Genomic DNA, 13,627 nt, shown 5'->3' on the forward strand with positions numbered 1-13,627 from the left:
TAAAATACAAGAATTAGGCAAGCGATGGGATCTGTTAACCAAAGTATTTTATCTAATAGTGTGCTATTTATTATTAAAGATTTGAGAGGAAGGAGAAGAGAGTGAATAAATAATGTGGAAAGGTAAAGAGAAGAAAATAATAAATAATGGAGGGGAAAAAGTTAAGAGAGTAAGAAGGGTGACACAAGCAATCCTGAAGAAAATACCTTGTTCTGAGAAATACACAGATTTGGTTAGTATATGTATATTATGTAGTTACCAATCTCATCGTCTTTTTTGTATGTTGTTATCTGTAGTGTTTCTGTAACATAGTTGTTTTCTCTCTTTCACAGTGTGCCTGTTAGACTAAATACATTTTGTATTTCATAGGTAATGACATTGGAAGTGGCAACCATGGCATCCATGACAGAGACAATGAAAGATGCACAGATTCTTGAAGTATTGAACACTTGAATGTGATCTGTAGTGAAAAGACAGTGTTGTCAATAGACTGAATGCAAACAACAAAGGACTTTGTACAAGTCTACTATTTGCTTGCTAGCTACAAATAATTCTTATGTCTCTTTTCAGAAAGTTGTCAGAAAGTGGTTTGCATTGATAGTTACAGTAGCTAGCTATAGGTTCTGCTGTTATTTGTTGACGTTAGCTAGCTAGGTAACGTTAACTTCCCTGTTTGTGAACATTTCCTGGTTTCTAGCTAGATTGCTTGTTCTGTTTGATTCCTAGATCCTTTCAAATTGAGATGAATCATCTTTGTATGATTCAACATTGTCAGCAGGTGGAGCCAGAGTATAACACTTCAAATCAATTCTGAATCCTCATGATATGACATGATACTACCAAGAAGTAAATAATCACTTGATGTTGAGCAGCTGGTGGTCATGCTACACATACTGTCATCTACAATGTTGTTCTGTTCACTTTTATTCTATTTTGAGTTCATAGGTAAGTAATGACATTGTCACTGAAAAAAATAAGATGTGTTAAGAAGTGTTTGCCTTTTGAAAATATTAAAATACAATATTCTAAAAGTAATGCAAGACATGAGGATTTGTGTCATTCATTGAAAACATATTGTCTCATCTGCCTTTGAAATTAATTCAGTTTTGGTGTTTTGTTTTACAGGTCTCAGTTCAGAACAGGATATTACACCCTACACTGATGTACAACTGGCTACAGAAAAGGACAGAGTTAAACTTTCTTGCAATTATACCTCTGGAAACACTTTTCAATGGTATCGACAATATCCTAAATCGTCACCAGATTTATTGGTTATGGAACATATGCCTGCAACAACATCAGGGATCACCATAGAACTTGATAAAAATGCCAAACGTATGGATCTGATGATCTCCTCTGTTGAAGTGACAGACTCTGCTCTGTACTACTGTGCTTTGCAGCCCACAGTGACAGAAAACCCAGACACACTGTACAAAAAGCTGTCAACATACATATCATGTCAGTTTCAAGAGGGGCTGTACAATCAAGTTCCAAGTTAAGCCTAGGCGATGTTACTCTATAAAAATGATTTAATTTCTTATGGCCAAAAAGTGAACAGTCTACATACATTTAAATGGTGGATCTGTCTTGAACCAATTGCTTATATGAGACACGGAACAGCATCATTTCTGGTACCTTGGCTTGTTTTGATTTTTGGAAAGTGAGGGGAGATTTGGTCAATAAACATTGTGATAATTTTTAGCACCTTGTTCTGTTGCCTGGACCAAACTGAAAACAAATCTGGACAATGTTATATCATCCACAGCATGAATGGAGATTGAATTATATAATTACAAAAAACATATACTGGTTGGAGAAAGGTGGCCGTGGGAAAGGCTTCACCATGGAGACACCAATTCCAACATGGAACACAGGAGACTTCTGCACCCAAATATAAACCTTTCCCCTCTATTACAGGTTCAGCTTCTCACCTATATACAGGACAGAGGGAGGAGACATTTGGAACAAAACAATAACACAAGGAAATCATATTCTCCCATTCATATAAATACTCCAGCAAAATAGATCAGGGAATGAGGAATAAAACTCTTAAGTTAAAGAAATATGAATCATGATACTGGCCAGTAAAATAAAGGCTAAACACCTCATACTGTTTAACACCTCAACACGCACACTGGACACCCACACTCCTTCACTCCCCAGCCAACATGTCCATGTGGGCCCCATGTGGGCTTTTGATGGGCTGTAACTTGGGCCCTGCATGGGCCACCCAAATGGGGCCCAGATAAATTTGTCCATCGGCTCCACATGGGCCCCATGTGTGTTAGCCCATATGGGTTAATGATGGGTACACAGTGGGCTCCAAGTTGGGCCCACATAGAAGTTCATTTTATGGGCCCACTTGGGTCCCAAATTATATAATATCAATGGGCCCAAAGTGGGTCCCATACATCACCCTTATGGGGCCCTTATGGGTGATCTCATAAGGACCACTGGGCCCCATGTTAGGTGAATGTGCTATACTACTAAATTAACTTTCAAATCACTTTGTTACTGTTTTGTTAACCAGTACCTGCTCAAACCAAACATGCATCAATTTGTGTAACTTTAACATTTTAATATCTAAGAAATTACAAAATATTTGAATTGCAGGGGGAAAAAATGACCAATTCAGAATGTCAATCAAGGATTCTTTTATTGAAATGAATGTCAAAAAAACTCAAATAAAGTCCTGTTACTGTAAAGAATCCTCAGCTTCAAACCTAAAGAGTAAAGAAAAAAGAAGAAAAATAAATACTTTAAAAATCCTAGCAGAACAGCAGAATCAGTTTGACATGAACATTTATTGAAGAAATGCATGAGTATATTCTAAATTATAATCATGATTCACGCTCATACCCTCCAAAATAATCTGAGCAAATACAATAGATATTCTAGATTAACCCCTAATAAGAAAATTGGACTATTAAGACGATTAATAACAATAAGAACACTACCAAAATTAATAGGTGCCTCAATGATTGGTCCTTAAACACAATAAGGGTCTTCCTTTGCAGTTTAACCCTTAAAAATCAGTGCAGTTGAATATTTGATTCTGATTGGTTAACTTTACAGATGTAAAAAATTACTACTAATTGAATAATAAAAAAAAAAATTAGCTTTCCCTTTATTTGTTATAAATTGTGTAACTTACACCTCTGACTGTGCTGCTCTCCTCGGCTGGGCTCTCAAGGCACGGTTGCCATCTCTATCGCGAGCATTTGTAAACCATTTTCCGAGGGCTGTCTCCACCTCTTTCTTGCTGACGTTACTCAAGGAAGTGTTCCGTTTCAGGCTACCTGTGAACCAAAATAATGAATTAATTTGAATTAAAGGGTGCTACTGCAGCAATACACCACCATATTGAGAGCAATACAGCTAATATATGAAAAGTTCAAGACCGATAAAACTATTTTTTTCTATTGATTTTCAGAATTATTTCATATTTTCATAATTGTATTTTTCCGCATCAAATGATTAATGTTTCTTGAACTACGACGAACAATTTCGATTTGTCCCTCAAATAAAACGTTCCTGAATACTTAAACTGAGTCCACGGGTACGATGACTTTAACCTGCAAAGCACAGAAAGGCCTAGAAGCGACATGGCGCATTCTTGCACGATGACGTTATAGCCTAACAGTTAAAGTTACGGCATCGGTCATTATTATGAGACCAAACGATAAATGAAAAATACGGTTAGCCTGTAAAAGTCGGCGCGAACACAACACTTTATTATATAAAATTAGCTTGTTAACCAACTTCATTTAAGTTAGCTTATGTAACGTTAACTTAGTTGTTCGAGCTAGGCTGGCTAACCGTGTTCGTTAAATGTAAGCTCTATAGATTCCGAAATATCTAACGTTAGTTTTATAAATTCTTAAGTAAAACTAAGTTAGTACAAAATAAAACGTATACATATCTTACCTTGGTAGTGTTAAACAGGATATTTGACGCAGGGATGTTCTAGAAAGTTGTCAGGAGAAACGGAGTCGGACTCGGAGACCGTTGGGTTTTTTTTTTTATGAAAAGGCGGGGACTCGGGAGAACTTGTGGGGGATGGGACAGTATGATGCAAGTGCTTTACTATTTAAGAAAATATAGTTAAGCATTTTTTTGCACATATTATACAATACTAAATAAGTTAAATTTACACCAAAAATATTATTTGAAAAACATGATGTGCATTTTGAATTATATCAAATAAAAAAATAAAACGTAGTCAAATATTTTAAAATGTTTTTCATTTTCAAACCACAAATATGGAAGGTACTTTTTAAAACAAACCAAATTTTGTAATAAAAATGAAGTCTAATATAGCCCAATTGGGGCCCAAACAAGACCCGCAAATAAACAAAAATGGGCAGCCTAGCTGGAGCCCACAACCTAAACCAAACTGGGGCCCATAATAACCACATCAAAGTGCCCACACTGAGCCCATGCCCACATGACACCCATATAACCCAGAGAAAACCCATGTGGGGCCCACATGGACATGTTGGCTGGGTCCCCACTTTAATATAAACATGGTAGGCACCCCAAGAAGACCCTCAAAACCGGTTCTGATCCCGTCTGTTAAAACATATCCACCCAGAATTTAAAGGAGCACCTGAACAATTTCACAAGACTTTAGTTCTGGGTTAATCAAGATTATGCAGCAGTGCTTGTTCCTGAATAGTTACAGCTGACCATTAACAGCTACAGACTTACGGTTACTAATAATATGTTACATGAATGTCCAATGATCTCTTGTATTAAAGATCTCTAATGAAGTGAAAAAAAACTCTGCACTTCTGTGGCATGGGCCCCACAGTGGCAGGAACTCCAGACACCTGTCAAGAACCATGCGAAGAAACAGACATCCTGCATGTCTTACATAATTAACCAATCTACAGTTTGTTAAGGAGGGACTTATGGTAGAGGGTCTGAAAAGCTGAGAATTACAAAAACAGGCACAAAAAAGACTTTCTGTCAGTTTGGCTCAAATCATCAAACATGTTGTTTCTATATTTAGTGCTGTTCCAAAACCAAATCATGGGTATGTATAAAATACAGACAGGTCATACTTTAATTTAAATACAATTTAATGTATGTGTATTAACACCATTCTCACTCCACTAAAGAATGAAGAATACTGTTTAGATGGTACCTCTATTACCCTGTCTTACAAGTACTCCAGAACAGCTACTGGTTCTGATTATTTCTATTGGTATCGTCAAGACACAGCACAAAGGCCAGAGTTCCTCCTGTACATCTTAGGTTCAGGTTATACACCAGATTCTATGAACAACAGAATATCTGTTAACCTGAATGAAGATAAAAACCGTATGGATCTGACAATCTTCTCTGCTGAAGTGACAGACTCTGCTCTGTACTACTGTGCTGTGAGGCCCACAGTGACAGGAAACATACACACCCTGTACAAAAACCAGAACAGGGACTACTTCAGCCAGGATTACCAATGTTTTTTCTGTTTTTCAGTGGTTTTTCCAATAAGGGTACATGAACTACCATTAACCAGTATGGTAGTTAACATGGCCAAATGATGAATAAAGACATTAACAAACGGTTAGTAATGATAACCCAATATAGGATAATTCCTCACTTTAATTAAGGTGACACAATTTAATTCCATAATATTGTACCACTGGGTCATTAGTTTATTATGGTTGATAAATGATAACTTTCCTTAAAGGGACAATAAATAATTACCTAATACTAGTTTATATCAGTTATAAATGCTTTATTCCAGCTCAATGTTTAGTCAGCTGGCCAACAGAGTATAATTATTTGGTATTAGTTAGAATACTAGTCATAGCACCAGATCCTCCCTTCAAGAATGATAGGAATACCTAAAGGTGTAGGCTATAAAGACAATTTGTAAAACAACCACTCTGGACACATGAACATGATGAAGGAAGAGATGAGTAATTTCTTTGCAGTGGAAGTGGAAACAGGCAAGTCTTATGCGAGAAATAAACAGTCACATCAATCAATGAATCAAATGTAATTTTGTCAAGCCCATTTTATATCTGAAGTTTTCAAAAAGTTCTCATACTGCAGTTATTTTGTACCTATGTGTAAAATACCTTTAGTGCAGTAAAATATATTAAAAGGATGTGCAAATTACCTTTATGTTAACACAAATAGGACAGGGCTGAGCAAGCAAGCAAAGTGCTAACCGAAACATACAAACAATTGACTGGATCTAGCATACAGCTAACTGAAGCCAGGTAATAACTAGTCTCGCGAGGCAACTCCTCCAATCTTATCTGGCCTCCTTGGAGGTCTGGAAACTTGCCTATTAAAAAAAGATTGTGGATGTTATTTTGCAAATACACCTCCATTCACAGGCTTGGTGAAGGCAGAATTAGTGTGGTTTCACTATCTCTTCAAACTGGAGAACACATTTCCTGAACGTATTTAGTTCTTACAGTGGATATAACACCCCGTCTACACACCCCGGTTAAAATAACAGATGATGTAAAAGAATGAGACAAAGGTAAATTATGTCAGAACCTTTTCCACTTTTAATGTGACCTATAATGTGAACAATTCAGTTGGAAAACAAACCAAACCAAAGCAAGCAAAAGTTAAAGTAATCCCTCACCTATCTTACCTGCCTATGTGCTACTTACAGTGGGGTGAACAAGTATTTGATACACTGCCGATTTTAATGGTTTTCATGTAGAAGTCTGTAATTTTTATCATAGGTACTCTTCAACTGTGAGTGATGGAATCTAAAACAAATATCCAGAAAATCACATTATATGTGATTTTTAAGTAATACATTTGCATTTTTTTGCATGACATAAGTATTTGATACATCAGAAAAGCAGAACTTAATATTTGGTGCAGAAACCTTTGTTTGCAATTACAGAGATCATATGTTTCCTGTAGATCTTGACCAGGTTTGCACACACTGCAGCAGGGATTTTGGCCCACTCCTCCATACAGACCTTCTCCAGATCCTTCAGGTTTCGGGGCTGTCGCTGGGCAATACAGACTTTCAGCTCCCTCCATAGATTTTCTATTGGGTTCAGGTCTGGAGACTGTCTAGGCCACTCCAGGACCTTGAGATGCTTCTTACGGAGCCACTCCTTAGTTGCCCTGGCTGTGTGTTTCGGGTCGTTGTCATGCTGGAAAACCCAGCCACGACCCATCTTCAGTGCTCTTACTGAGGGAAGGAGGTTGTTGGCCAAGATCTCGCGATACATGTCCCCATCCATCCTCCCCTCAATACGGTGCAGTCGTCCTGTCCCCTTTGCAGAAAAGCATCCCCAAAGAATTATGTTTCCATCTCCATGCTTCACGGTTGGAATGGTGTTCTTGGAGTTGTACTCATCCTTCGTCTTCCTCCAAACACGGCCAGTGGAGTTTAGACCAAAAAGCTCTATTTTTGTCTCATCAGACCACATGACCCAGCTCTCTTCAGGTCATTGATCAGGTCCTGCCGTGTATTTCTGGGCTGATCCCTCACCTTCCTCATGATCATTGAAGCCCCACGAGGTGAGATCTTGCATGGAGCCCCAGACCAAGGGAGATTGACCGTCATCTTGAACTTCTTCCATTTTCTAATAATTGCACCAACAGTTGTTGCCTTCTCACCAAGCTGCTTGCCTATTGTCCTGTAGCCCATCCCAGCCTTGTGCAGGTCTACAATTTTGTCCCTTATGTCCTTACACAGCTCTCTGGTCTTGGCCATTGTGGAGAGGTTGGAGTCTGTTTGATTGAGTGTCTGGACAGGTGTCTTTTATACAGGTAATGAGTTCAAACAGGTGCAGTTAATACAGATAATGAGTGGAGAACAGGAGGGCTTCTTAAAGAAAAACTAACAGGTCTGTGAGAGCTGGAATTCTTACTGGTTGGTAGGTGATCAAATACTTATGTCATGCAATAAAATGCAAATTAATTATTTAAAAATCATACAATGTGATTTTCTGGATTGTTTTATTTTATTCCGTCTCTCACATTTGAAGTGTACCTATGATCAGAATTACAGACCTCTACATGCTAGGATAACCTGCATAATAGGCAGTGTATCAAATACTTCTTCTCCCCACTGTATGGATATCAGGGGATGAGTAGTGGCCTTACTAAGGTTGCTACAATATGTAATAAATGCATTTCAACGTTACAGTTAGGTTATCGTTAGGGATCACTGCACTGGGGTTCTGGTTAGAGTTTGGGTTAAGATTAGGTATCACAGCACTGGGGTTATGGTTGTGGTTAGGGTTTGGGTTAGAAAGAAAATCCCGTATAACATATTGATGTTGTAACACCACTGTTCGCCTCCTCTAACAGGTAGTTCCTGTTTGGGGCAGAAGGTAGAGCACCCGGCAACGTCCCTGGTTTGAAACATGGTGTACTGTTTTTTTTTTCTGGATAGTTACTCTAACATTTCTTTACCTACATAATATACACTCACCTAAAGGATTATTAGGAACACCTGTTCAATTTCTCATTAATGCAATTATCTAATCAACCAATCACATGGCAGCTGCTGAAAATGCCTGGTTTGATGAGTCTCGATTTCTGTTGAGACATTCAGATGGTAGAGTCAGAATTTGTCTCTACCATTGTCTTACAACGGTTCACATAGTCCATGGCACAAAGGCGTGGTGGGTCCATGGCGCAGGAGGGGACACAGGAAGAATAGTCAAAAGTCCCATAGTTCCGTTTGCTTGGATCCATAAAAGCTAACTTGGGTCCAGGTATGAAAGTCTTTTCAAGATGCTTGAGTGCTGGGAACAAGGCTAAGGTGGTTTTCAGGAGATGACATGGCACCCCAAACCATCACTGACTGGGGAAACTTTACACTGGACTTCAAGCAACGTGGATTCTGTGCCTCTCCTCTCTTCCTCCAGAATCTGGGACCTTGATTTCCAAAGGTAATGTTAAATTTACGTTAATCAGAGAACAGAACTCAGCAGCAGTCCAGTCCTTTTTGTCTTTAGCCCAGGCGAGATGCTTCTGTCGCTGTGTCTTGTTCAAGAGTGGCTTGACACAAGGAATGTGACAGCTGAAACCCATGTCTTGCATATGTCTGAGCATGGTGGTTCTTAAATCACTGACTCCAACTGCAGTCCACTCTTTGTGAATCTCCCCCACATTTTTGAATGGGTTTTGTTTCACAATCCTCTCCAGGGTGCGGTTTTCCCTATTGCTTGTACACTTTTTTCAACCACATCTTTTACTTCCCTTCGCCTCTCTATTAATGTGCTTGGACACAGAGCTCTCTGAACAGCTAGCCTCTTTAGCTATGACCTTTTGTGTCTTGCCCTCCTTGTGCAAGGTGTCAATGGTCGTCTTTTGGACAGCTGTGAAGTCAGCAGTCTTCCCCATGATTGTGTAGCCTACAGAACTAGACTGAGAGACCATTTAAAGGCGTTTGCAGGTGTTTTGGGTTAGTTAGCTGATTAGAGTGTGGCACCAGGTGTCTTCAATATTAAACCTGTTCACAATATTCTAATTTTCTTAGATACTGAATTTGGGGTTTTCATTAGTTGTCAGTTATAATCATTAAAATTAAAATAAATAAACACTTGAAATACATCAGTCTGTTTTGAATGAATGTATAAATTATACAAGTTTCACATTTTGAATGGAATTATTGAAATAAATCAACTTTTTGATGATATTCAAATATTATGACCAGCACCTGTAGAGCCAACTGTTTACCATGGTTAAGATTCATGACAGATCTTCGTTGCTTATCCTCCATTGCTTTCTCTGCACGATTGCCCCAATTCAGAAAATCTAACCAGGTATCATTTTGTGGCAAAGTGCTCATCTAAATGTCCCTCATTTCGTCATTCAGGTTTGATTGAGCATTATGTAAAATTGCATCATTTTCCAAGTCCGCGGGAGCCCCCATTACATCAATATGATCACGATGGGCAAGCTCAAATCTATCAGCTCACGTGGAAAATTATTCAGTAGGGCTTTGGCACAATGTTGACAGAGCAGAGAAGTTAATAGTGCCAGAAGCAATAATAGACTTAACATCTGATATATCAGTATTACTACATTGATGATCAACTATGTCTTGAGGTTTATTAACATTCAGCACAGTGTGTTGTACTTGGGCAATGTAACCCAGAGGGGCTAGTCCCTCAACAATAGCTACACATTCTGCCATGGCCAAAATGTGGGTGCGAAGGGCAGACCATATACGGTCCCAGGTATTACCGTTGGGGTCGTTTGCTTTGAGGGAAGGGATAGATTAGAGGATAGCGGCTTTCTCCTGAGGGGTGAAAGCATGCCATGTTCCAGTGGTACCAAGAAGTGGATCTCTACCCTATTCAACTCTGTTACCGAGCTGAACCATGAGTAGACGACATTCCACATCCTCATCAGGTGAATGCGGTGTAACAGAAGCAAGTGGCGGGCACAGGGAGGAAGAATGTGCTTTTGACCATATAGCAATGGTGCAGTAAAGACCGGAAAGGCACTATAACCATACATCTTGGAGGATTTGTCCTCATTTACCACATCTAACGCCCCACTACTAAGGCAAGCAGCAAGGACTTTTACTACCAGGACCAGAGTCCGGGTTCTACAGGACTACAGTGTACCCTAGAGGTTCAGTAAATCTCTGTAGGACCTCCAATTGAAGAAGCTGGATTTTGAACCCTTTTTGATTAATTCAAAATAGTCAATAAATTAATGTAACAAATTAATTTAATATCTAAATAGACAGAACAAGTATCAAAGTTCTCCAAAGATTCAAGTTGTTTGCAAGAGCAAAGATGGAGACAGAAGGGAGAAAAGGAGCTTGCCAACATCCCAATATTCAACTCTGAAAGTTCTGACAATTGGTCCAAATGTGAAACGGCTCAGGGTTGGGTCAATTCTCAGCCTAGCTTCCCGCATCGTCATATGAAGCACAATGTTAAAAATGTTATTAGAAATCTATTTTCTTCTTTCCCATCCACCTCCTCTCAGCTGAGCTTACCTGTGGCCCTTTGTATTAATGCCAATGTCCTGATTGATTTACTGTTGAGTAATCATGGTTAAAGGTTTAAAAATGTCCATTGTCAGCCAGGTAATTAATCCATTGTTTCTTCCTGTTCATCATGTTTAGACATGTTCATTCATTCCTCCTATAGACAAACCTCCACTGGTATGTTCTTTCAACATACACTAAAGATACTATACTGTTGTTCCATCTAGTGTTTAAAATTCTTCCCAACAAGGTGAAACACTGAAATTGCTTATATTCTCAAGAGAAGTTACCAGTGACGGGCAGTAGGTGTCAGTGAAGACTTACCATGGATTGCACATTTGGTCAACTACTGTTTTGAATATTTATTTTGGAGGTGATGTAAAAATGAGCAAAGTACTCAGGGCATACTCAATGTAAGCTGATAAAGGCTTGAAAACATTATACAATTTCTAATCCAGGCAAATAATTGGAGGATAAGCCTTGCGTAATATGTCACAAGCAGGACATTAACAAGCTATTTGATATTAAGGTGATTCCAACAAATATTAGCTAGCTAACATTAGCATAGATAGATATTCTTGACTGACTTTGCTAGCTAAAGACATCAATCTTTGTCTGCAATGTGACATAAATGTCTGCAATCACACTGTTTACAACAATATCAAAATATGGATTCATGGGACAGTAGAATATTTTCTATTGCGGAAACAGCATTTACAAACAATTGGAAGGAATGAGATACAATTTCACTGAGGAGAGTCGAACAACTGTACTTTGGGGTGGAGCCTGTTAGCTAAGGAACAGAAACGATCAATTGAAAACCTTGTAGATGACTTTGGTTTGTAGTATTCAGCTCCATTTAATGAGCTATTAGTCAGTCAGTTTTACTGCTAATCTCCCTGCAATGTTTTTCATCTGTTCAATAATTGTCTTCTCAGGAATAGGTATGTTGTATTATTCTCCTGTAAGTAAGTATTGTATTTTTTATTTTCAATTACAAAAGTGAAATGTAATGATAAATAAAACATTGCAGTCAGTGTTGATCTCTTAACATTTGCAGGAGGAAGTTATGAGCAGACAATTGAGCCAAACCAACTTCAAGTGTACGCATATGTAGGTAGTAAGGTTCAATATTCCTGCAAATACTCCTCAGAAGACAGATTACTGTGGTATAAACAGTCTCCAGGATCAGCTCCTCAATATCTTCTGGTCATCCAGCTCTTTACTGGGGATGTGGCGGAAGATGGTTTTCTTGACCCTCGCTTCTCTGCTAAACTGAACAAAGAGAAGACCCGTGTGGATCTGGAGATCTCCTCTGCTGAAGTGACAGACTCTGCTCTGTACTATTGTGCTCTGCAGCCCACAGTGACAGGAAACACAGAAATGCTGTACAAAAACATATACACCTGATATAGTCTTTGACATTTGACAGTGACATCAAGCAGAATGAACATGCACCAGTTATTCTGAGTAAAGTGTAGTGTTACACAAAACATCCTATAAAGGGAACTCATTCAATCAAATAGTGAATGTTCCAGAAGGAACATAATTTCAAAGAATATTGCAGTCTCTAACATCCAGTTTCAAAATACATTTAGCATAACCAAGTGGGTAAAGAATGTACACCGTGTAAACGTACTCACAAAGCATTTTTTATCCTTAATTACGGGTAAGGGATGAAGAGTTAATTACACCAGACAGAGAAGTATTGGATGTAATGGAGAGTAATATTGTTCAATTGTCCTGTAGATACAACAGCTTCTCATTAACCAACAGTCTGTTATGGTACCACCAGCACCCTGGATCCTCTTTACATTTTCTCCTACTGAAATACTCTCAGTTCATAACCAACACTGGTAATACTGTCACACATGACAAAGAGAATAAACCAAAGAGACATAAACCATCCAAGTTGAAGTATGCAACCTTTATGTCTGCCAAAACCCAGAGTTTGGGATGAACTTTAAACTAGTAATTGATAGTAATATTCAGGGGTTAAATTAGAATCGGCCAGCCTGGGCAAAGCCCCAGGAAATTTCTAGCAACAGACAACAACTTCTGCAAACTTTGAATGGCAATAATTGAGATGTGTCCAACTTCGCATGACAGTTCCATAGTCTGGAAGTTGAACACGTAAAGCCCCACCTACCCAAAACGTTCTCCAATTTTGAATGTTAGAGAAAAGCTACCATTGTTATCAGTCCTTTTTTGTTACCCAAGGTCTGGTTACACATACTACAGCCCAATGAAACAGTAAAGTGCAAACATCATACTCGAGAAATTATTACTAAAGGGGCAGGTTTAACTGTGAAAACAACAACTCACCAAGATAATAGCAAGTGTGATTTCCAAATATCAAAGGATATTTGGAAATCCATGGGCATTTACATGCTTTTAGTCATAAATATATTGATTATACTTCATATATGAATGGTGACCTGTGACATTAGTATAGCAAGCTTTCATTCCAATGGTTTTGCTGATTCTGGAAACTGATCTGTATTCACATGGTTAAAAGAAGTGGAATATAATATTTATTGTTTACATGAAACTCACTCAACATTATCTGATATAACTGGGTGGGAAAGGAATTGTGGGGTCATACATCATGTCCTAAGGAATTCAAAAGGGGTGATGATATTGATAAAGCAATATGTTGAACTAAAAATGCCAACTGTC

At 38.4% G+C, this 13,627-nt stretch overlaps 1 protein-coding gene and 1 long non-coding RNA gene across 2 annotated transcripts; one reads left to right on the forward strand and one right to left on the reverse strand.

The window, feature by feature from the left end:
• Positions 1–2,637: 2,637 nt before the first annotated feature.
• Positions 2,638–3,965, reverse strand: LOC106023851. The gene is made up of 3 exons (XR_001197963.2): positions 3,928–3,965; positions 3,155–3,299; positions 2,638–2,723 (listed from the first exon to the last, which is right to left on the reverse strand). It is a non-coding gene; the product is annotated as an uncharacterized LOC106023851 (long non-coding RNA).
• Positions 3,966–5,090: 1,125 nt separating this feature from the next.
• On the forward strand, positions 5,091–12,358 carry LOC114830551. Its single transcript, XM_034291262.1, has 3 exons — positions 5,091–5,354; positions 11,823–11,892; positions 12,009–12,358. The coding sequence occupies exons 1-3, from the start codon at positions 5,091–5,093 to the stop codon at positions 12,356–12,358; spliced, it is 684 nt and encodes a 227-aa protein (XP_034147153.1).
• Positions 12,359–13,627: the final 1,269 nt, after the last annotated feature.

The sequence above is a fragment of the Esox lucius genome, chromosome 3, assembly GCF_011004845.1.
Source record: "Esox lucius isolate fEsoLuc1 chromosome 3, fEsoLuc1.pri, whole genome shotgun sequence".
NCBI lineage: Eukaryota > Metazoa > Chordata > Actinopteri > Esociformes > Esocidae > Esox > Esox lucius.

Bases quoted from the DNA above. Each gene is read 5' to 3' on its own strand.
- LOC114830551 (XM_034291262.1), top strand. From the start codon at position 5,091: ATGTGTATTAACACCATTCTCACTCCACTAAAGAATGAAGAATACTGT. The intron at 5,355-11,822 runs GTGACAGACTCT...ATGAGCTATTAG, and splicing joins TGACAATCTTCTCTGCTGAA to TCAGTCAGTTTTACTGCTAA. The intron at 11,893-12,008 runs GTATGTTGTATT...TAACATTTGCAG, and splicing joins AATTGTCTTCTCAGGAATAG to GAGGAAGTTATGAGCAGACA.